At 45.0% G+C, this 8,162-nt stretch overlaps 1 protein-coding gene across 1 annotated transcript in view; it reads left to right on the top strand.

The window, feature by feature from the left end:
* Positions 1-27: 27 nt before the first annotated feature.
* CHST13 (carbohydrate sulfotransferase 13) overlaps positions 28-8,162 on the top strand; it is a 55,560-nt gene continuing 47,425 nt past the window's right edge. Inside the window, exon 1 of the mRNA XM_074198446.1 lies at positions 28-130. Coding sequence (XP_074054547.1) covers positions 37-130 — 94 coding nt within the window. The 5' untranslated portion in view covers positions 28-36. The remainder of the gene's footprint in view (positions 131-8,162) is intronic.

Raw genomic sequence — 8,162 nt, 5'->3', positions numbered from 1 at the left:
CGGGGCGGGCGGCGCCGGGGGCAGCGGGGCGCCGGGATGCGGAGGAGCCGGGTGCGCCGGCTGGTGCTGGCCGCATGCTTGGGCTCCCTGCTCCTGGTCATCTTCTACTTCCAGAGCGGCCCCAGTCCGGGTGAGTGCGAGCGGGGGGCCGCCGGGGCGGGGAGGGAGGGCCGGCCGCGGGGGGCTGCGGCCCGTCCGCGCCCCCCGCCCGGGCTCCCGCGCCGTGCCCTGCGCCCCCAAGTTCGAGGGGCCGATGGGGCGCACGCGCGGGCTCGGGGGGCCCGGCTCCCGCACAGTCTCACCTCTTGGGTCCCCCCCACTTCCCAGCGCCTTCTCCACCCCCCAGGTCCGCCCCCTTTCTTCCCAGAGACGGGGACGGACTTCGCTCGAACTGGGAGTGGGAGACTCACTGCCCCCTCCGGCCCTGGGTGACCCCGGCACTTCTCGGGGCTTGGGAGGGGTGCGAGGATGGGGGTGGGGGGCAGGGGAGGGGCGCAGGCCGCGGCCACGCGAGGCCTCCTCAGAGGATCCCAGGGACCTGGTGGAGAGGTTGGAGAGAAAGCTCCTCCGGAGACAAGTGGTGGCTTGGGGGGGCAGAGTTGAGCCGGGTTCTAGTGCTCCCGAACTTGGGGGACTGGGTCAGAGGTGCTTCACTTGCCAGTCTGGAACTTCGCCTTAATGATGGTGGGAACTCGGGAGCTTGTATCATGGGCCGCACTGGCTAGGTAGGAATCAGAGATGGGAGGCTGGCAATCCCCCCACAGAGGAGCAGGGTGGCTAGTGGAGGAGGTGGGAGCAAAGGCTCTGCAGCCCCTGGTTATGGGATCCTGTGCGGGTCACTTGTCTTTTTTTATCTGCAGTTTATTTTATGTTTCTAATTACATGTCATGAAAGGCTTTCACCACTGCCATATTTATAAGTGACACCGTTTTCTTCCACTTTCCCTTGCCACTCCCCCCTCCAGTGGCAAACAGTCTTGTGAGCGTGGTATGGATGCATGTGTTTAGCATGTTTACATGTTAGTCATTCTGTGTGTGAGGAATTAGGACTCACTTCCCTTCTTCTTGCCTTAGTTTCCCTATATGTAAAATTAGTGGATTGGACTGAATAACTCCTTAGGATCCCTTCTAGCCCCAGATACATTCCTTGATGACAAGATAGGTGTCCAACTTTGGAGCTCCAGGCCATAGTCCCAGGAGGGAATCCCCCGGAGGAAGATGAGTCTGGCTGGGGTGCAGAGAATTTAGAGATGGTTGGGACCTTGGAAGTCTTCTGGGGCAAAACCAACCCCCTCATCCTGCTGACGAGGAAACCCAAAGAGGGAAAGTGACTTTCACAAAGTCATAATCAAACAAATATTTATTAATACCCATGAGCCACTAGGTGGGAAAGTGGTTGGAGAATCAGGTCTGGAATCAGAAAGATTCGTCTTTCTGAATTCAAATCCAGTGTCAGATTTTTACTAGCTATGTGACCCTAGGCAAGTCACTTAACTTGCCAGCCTCAGTTTCCCCATCTGTAAAATGAACTGGAGAAGGAAATGGCAAACCACTCTAGTATCTCTTCCAAGAAATGGACAAAAGAAGAGTTGGACAGGACTCAGTCAAAAGCCTGAGTCATTAAGGAAGAGGTCCATCCAGACAATAAACACCTATATAAGGTATATGAAAAACATCCAGAGAAAAGATACAAGACAGTCTTGGGGGAGGAGGTATTGGCAGTAGGAGGTGAGATTATGAAGGAAGAGGTGTTTGAACTGAGTCTTGAAGAAAATAGATTCCGTGAAGAAAAGGAATCTTGTTATTGCCGGGGTACCATTGGCAGAAGTTGAGTAGCTCTCACATCCCCCTCAGTGGGTCTGCTTTGTGCTGTGTATATAGTCTGTACTGTTCTTCCATTTAAGGCTGGGGTGGTTTCAAGGCTAAGACACTTAGGTCTGAATCATTTCTTGCCCTGTGACTCTCCCTTCCTCTTCTCTGGCATCCTGTCTCTACCAAGTCCAGAATGTGGGAGCCTGCGGGGCCTTCCTCTGGGCAGGGTGGTATTGGGAGAACTCGTGTTTTAGCATCAGAGGCAAGGCTCAGAGTGTTCCAAGGTGAACAAATTCATTTTGGAAAAAACATCTTTAAGTCACAGGAACCAATGTATATGAAAGAGAGCTGGGTGGTATCCTCCCCCTCCCCAAGCCCTATCTCCCGCCCCCACACACACACACACATTTTACTGATTAGAAGCTTAAGCTAAGAGAGTAGATTTCCCTCTGGTCACTGTGAATTAGCAGCAGAGTCAGGCCTTGATGCCCTGTCAGCCAGTGGCTCCTTTCTACCACACTGTCCTACATTTGGAGGCTTGGCACCTGGAAGGACAGGTTCTAGTCTGTGTGGCCTTTAGGGTTGTCCCAACAGATCATTGTATGACCTTGAGCAAGCTACTTGGGAAGAAGAGTTACTGCTGATGTCATTCTTTAGGTTGCCAAATATGTTACATCCATTATCTCATTTGATCCCTTTGCTCATCTTTCCATTTGTTTTCTCTTCTCTATGGTAAGAGGTGGATGATTTCACATGTTCCTTCTATCTCTTGATTCTCTGGTACCTTTTAATGAGAGGCTTTGTTGGGTGGTAGAGAGATCACCAACTAATATGAGAGGTGACCTGAATCACAGCCACTAAATAACTATGTCACTCTGGAACACCAATTAACCTCTCTGAGCCTCTAAAAATTAGGATAATGATGCCTGCAATCCCTTGGACAAGATTGAGGTGAAATTAGGGTGCTCCCCTTGGGACTTGATGACTTAAATTTAGTCTAACACTATTCCCATTGCAAAATGATTTTCCTTTTTAATGCAAGAGTGACCATGGCACTCCTTTACTCAAAAAACTCCAATGGCTCCCTGTTGCCGCAAGGATAAAACAGATACCCTGTTTGTTTTTAAATCTTTGTAACTCTACCCTATCCTGTTTTTTTCAGTTTCATTTTCCTTAGCTATTTCCAAACTCTACAGTCCTGACAAATTAGCCTTCTTTCTACTCCTCACATGATTCTCCATCTCCCATCCCCAAGCCTTTGCTGTCCTGACTGTTGTCTCTAAAGTCTGTCTAGAATGATCTCCATCGTTACCTCTGCTTCATAGGATCCCTCTTTTCCTTCAAGATGCAGTTCAATCATCCCCTTCCACAAGAAGCCTTTCCCAATTATCTCAGCTACTGGTGCCCTCCCCACCCCAAACCACTTTGTATTTATTTGATATTTATTTTGTATATACTTAAGCATCACATAGGCCACTGATGGCATAATGGATAGAACTCTGGACCTGAAGCATGGAACACCTGAATTCAGATCCCTTCTTAGAGATCCACTACCTGTGTGACCTTGAGCAAGTCACTTATCCCCTGATTGCTTCCTTCATTTTTTTCATCTGTTCAATGGGTATGATAAAAATAACACTTACCTCCCGGGTTGTTGTGAAGATCAAAAGAGATAATTATAAAATGTTTAGCAAAATGCCCAGCTCATAGTTAGTACTATATAAATGCTAGTAGTAGTAGTAGTAGAGGTAAAAGCAAGAATGGTAGTAAGCAGGAGTAGTAATGGCAGTAGAAGAAGTAGAAATAGTGGTGGTAGTAGTAGTAGTAATAGTAATAGCAGCAGTAGTAGTAGTAGCAGTAGTAGTAGTTGTAGTAGTGGTAGTAGTAGTAGTAGTAGTAGCAGTTAATGGTAGCAGTTGTAGTAGTAGTAGTAGTAGCAACAGCAGCAGCAGTGGTTGTAGTAGATGATGTTTCTCAAGCTGTAGGTCACTCCTGATAGAACGTACACTCTTCAAGATTAGGGCTTGTTTCAATCTTTGGACTCGTATGTAGTAGCTGACAAAATGCTTAGTGCTTAATAAATGCTTGGTAAATAATTGATCGAATGGTCTTGTCATTGTTGGAACTTTTATTTTGAGAATGGACTACCAGGGCAAAGAGGTCAAACCTACTCATTTCCTCCTGTCAGATTCAGCCTTGAATGGCCCAGGGGAAGACGGGGGATGCTCCCCCAAACCAGATCTATCCTCAGAGGATAGAGATCAGTCACCATTGAAGAGACTACAGAAAAATGAGTGTGGATCTTCAGATTGTACCAGGGACATTTTTATTCTGGTTTCATCTGTCATGCCTTCTCTCCTGGCAGAGGTGATGAATGGTTAGAGTCTTCTTGGGTACAACAAGCTCATCCGCACAGGCTGGACCTTGTCTAAGGTGGAAGGTGGACAGGTTGTCTACATAGTCCTCACCATTCCAAACTTCCTCCTGAGTGAGCATGCTCACACTGTCCTCGTCGGTCTGGCTAATGTTTTTCTTGACATGTGACTTAGAACATTAGCTTCAATCTGGTTATCTCCTGTACAAACAGCTATATATTCCTGAGGGACCCTTTAGGGTTAATCAGCACAGCTAAGAGCCAGGCCTCATTATCCTCCCCCACTGAGATGGTCCTGTGCTAAGCACTGTGGGAGGGTGTCGAGAGGGGCGTAGTTTGGGGAGAAGAGCATTGAATTTGGAGTCCAGCTCTGCTACTTAATAGTAACAGTAGTGACCTTAGACAAGTCATTTAACTTTTCTAGATGTGACTTTGCCTTCCCTTTTTTAAATTGAGAGGATTAGATTAGCTGATTGATAAATTTCCCCATAGCTCTAGAACTCTAGGTCTCTAAGTAAGACAATCAGGGCCAATTTCAGGTTCAGAAAGGGAGGTGGTTGTTGGTGGGGGTGGTGGTAAGATCATATGAAACTGGCTTAGCCAAGAGGGCCTTGTGTCTAAGTTAGCTCCTTATAGAACTTCATACGTGATACTCTATCACCTGTCTTGGGGCATTTTCTTTGACTATTCTTCATGCCTGGAATATTCTTCCTCCTCGTTTCATCTCCTGACTTCTCTGACTTCTTTCTCACCTTTTTCAAGAAGCCTTTCCCAGTCTCCCTTAATACTAATACCTACTCTCTGAGATGATTCCCAATTTATTCTTTTTTGCATGTTGTCTTCCCCCATCAGATTGAACTTCTTGAGATGAGGGACTAGGTTTTTTTCCTATTATTTGACTCTCCAGCACTTAGAACACTTCCTGACCCATAGTCAATGCTTAGTAAATTACTGTTAATTTGATTTGATTTGATTTGACCCTGACTCTTATAAATTTAGAATCTCTGGGGCAGCTAGGTGGCACAACGGATAGAACATGGACTCTGGAGTCAGGAGGACCTGAGTACAAATCCGACTTCAAACACTTAATACTTACTTAGCTGTGTGACCTTGGACAAGTCACTTAACCCCATTGCCTTGCAAAAACCAAAAAAAAAAGAGAGAAATTTAGAATCTCTGTCTTTTACAATTGAGTGTGTGCGTGATACCTTAAATATTTGCTACATACAGCGCATTAATTTTTTTTTCTTGAAGATGGTATTCATGATCTATAGGATATTTCAATAGTCTTAAACTATGTGGAGATAGATATGGATATGGACATGGACACAGACATATCTAGATAGACTTTTCAGTCCTTAAGCCTTTGGTTTCTTTCAAAGTTACATCCTGAACCATATTTCCCAGCTCATTTTGATCTGTCCTCTCCACCTTTGCTTTGTAGTTAACAAATATACTTGTATGTGTTGACTTAGATGGAAGGATTATGCCAGTCCTTCACAAGAATTCCAGACCTTCTCATTGGTGCATACATAATCTGAAATGACTTTCCCAGTGGCCTTTTTAATCTTATTCTTGAGCACCAACTACAAGGTAAGATGCTATGAAATGATGCTTCCCTTTGGGTCCATAATAGCAACTTCCTCCATTTACTTCTCTGAGGAGAATCCAAAGACATTTCGATTTTCATGAGCTTCTGGTTTCATTTAGAACAGGAATGTTAATATTGCAATGGTTGACTTCTTCTTGTAGTATGTCAACTTACTGGTCATTAGACAAGAAGCACATATTTAGTCAATTTAACCAACAGGGAAATAAACTGTTTACAGTCTAAAAATGATGTGATTCTTAACACCCCCTGCCTCTTTCTCACCACTCTGGCTCTGTCCCTGCAGCAGCTGAAGACAGTCAAACAGGATTGAGGGACCAAGGACAGTAGAATTATTAGCAAAAATAAGCAAAAAGACCTCCCTGGGAAAATCTCTGTTGCTTCCTCACTAACATGTGTTGGAGGACCAGGACCTTGAGAAATCCTATGAAAGCCCTGACATGATCCCTTCCAAACCAAGTCAACATGTGAGGCTATATTTGGTGACAACAGTGTGAAGGTATGTGGGGGGGAGGGCACTGTGAGCAAGGTCAGATCGGAGCCCAGTGTTCATCTCTGGGCACTACTTTTTTAGATGGAAGGCATCCAGAGCAAGAGGACCAAGGTAGAGAAAAGCGTGGTGTCCATGCCATTTGAGGATTAAATGAAAGAAATGGGGATTCTCAGCTTGAGAAGGTTCAGATGAGCTACAAGAACTATCTTCAAGGATTCAAAAGACTGTGAATGAGTGATGAGGGCAAAAATGGGTACGAAATGCAAAGAAGCTAATTCAGGCTTGGCATCAGGGAAATCTTCCAAATAATTAGAATTATCCCAAACTGCAATGGATAAAATAGATCGCTTTTCATCGAAGTTTTCCAAGCAGGAGCTGGATGATCAATTATCAGGTTTGCTGTATCAATCAATCAACAAGCTTTCGTTAAGAGCCGGGCACTATGACAGGCCCTGGGGAGACAAGCTCCTCAAGGAGCTGACATTCTATTGAGAGAAACATCATATGTGGATATTGCTAGTATTCTCATATAATGCGTGCATGTATATACTTGCTTATAAATCACACACCTACACATATGTTTATACAAACATATGTGGGAATATTTACAGAACACATTTGTATATTTATATATACATGCATGTGTATATATGCGTGTTTACACATATTTATATGCATGTCTAGATTTTGTATATTTGTACACATGTATGGGTATAAAGGTTGGATTGGCTGGCCTTCTAAAGCCCTTCCAACTCCAAAGTAATTCACGACCTAGGGAACATCCTTCTGCTGACATCCCTTTCTCCATTTAGCCAGGTTGCATCCCAGCTGGATGGCAGACTGGGCCTGTGGCTGGGGCATCTTGAACCTTCCCAGCTTGGTGGGACTTGCTAGGGCTTTGTCTTCCGCTGCAGCCTCTGAGGGCTACATAAAGGTCCTGATGGAGGACTTTCATGGAAACGTTTCTAAAAAAAACCACATATAATTTTGCTGTGAACAACTTAGAGGATTCTTTCTGAGAGAAAAATGAAAGCATCCCCAGTGTTTTTGGTAGCCCTGGGGCCTGTAGGCAAGTCCCCACACAGAGCTCCTCTTGTGTGCCAGTCCAACTTACGCAGGTGACGCCCTAAGACATTCCTGGAGTGAGTCAGGTGTGAAGGATGAACAGACATGACGTGGCAGGGCTGAGCGTGATCCACTTTGGAAGAAGTCCCCGGAAGGGGGAAAGTTTGGGGATCTCAGAGCCAAAGCTCAGAGCCAACTCTCAGCCTTCTCAGTCCCTTCTGTAGAATTAGTGATTGCTTAATGTGGCAAGGGGGGGTGGTGGTCTGACAAGGAGAGAAGACCTAGATAAGAGAACCTTCAGGAAGGAAATCTCCTTCCCTGGATCATCTCAGAGGGCAGAGAGCAAATCCTTCAGAGAATCAAGAGACCATGGTGACCCCAAATATGAGAATAGCATTTCTAAACTTAGGTTTTGGAGCTGAAAGGGAGTATAGAACTCCCATAATGCAACTCTTCCATCCTACAGATGAAGAAACTGAGGCCCAAGGAAGGATTAGAGATTGAGATCTGGAAGGGACTTTGGTTGTCATCTAGTTTCCCCCCCACACACCCCGTTTTACAGTGGGGAGAATCTAAGCCTAGCAAGCAGGGATGACATACTCAAAGAACCCAGTCAGTGTAAGTGAATATTCAAAGACTTTCTATCTCCCAGAGTACTTAAATGAGATAAATATATATTCATACACCAGAAACTTTCAAAAACATATTTATTCATTAAACAGATAATGCTATTATAAGCATATTCATAAATATATTTATAATTACATTACAAATTGTATTAAATTATAAATTATTATCTATCTGTTCACT

This window comes from Macrotis lagotis, chromosome 8 (assembly GCF_037893015.1).
Source record: "Macrotis lagotis isolate mMagLag1 chromosome 8, bilby.v1.9.chrom.fasta, whole genome shotgun sequence".
Lineage (NCBI taxonomy): Eukaryota > Metazoa > Chordata > Mammalia > Peramelemorphia > Peramelidae > Macrotis > Macrotis lagotis.
This window is presented reverse-complemented; position numbering and strand designations above follow the sequence as displayed.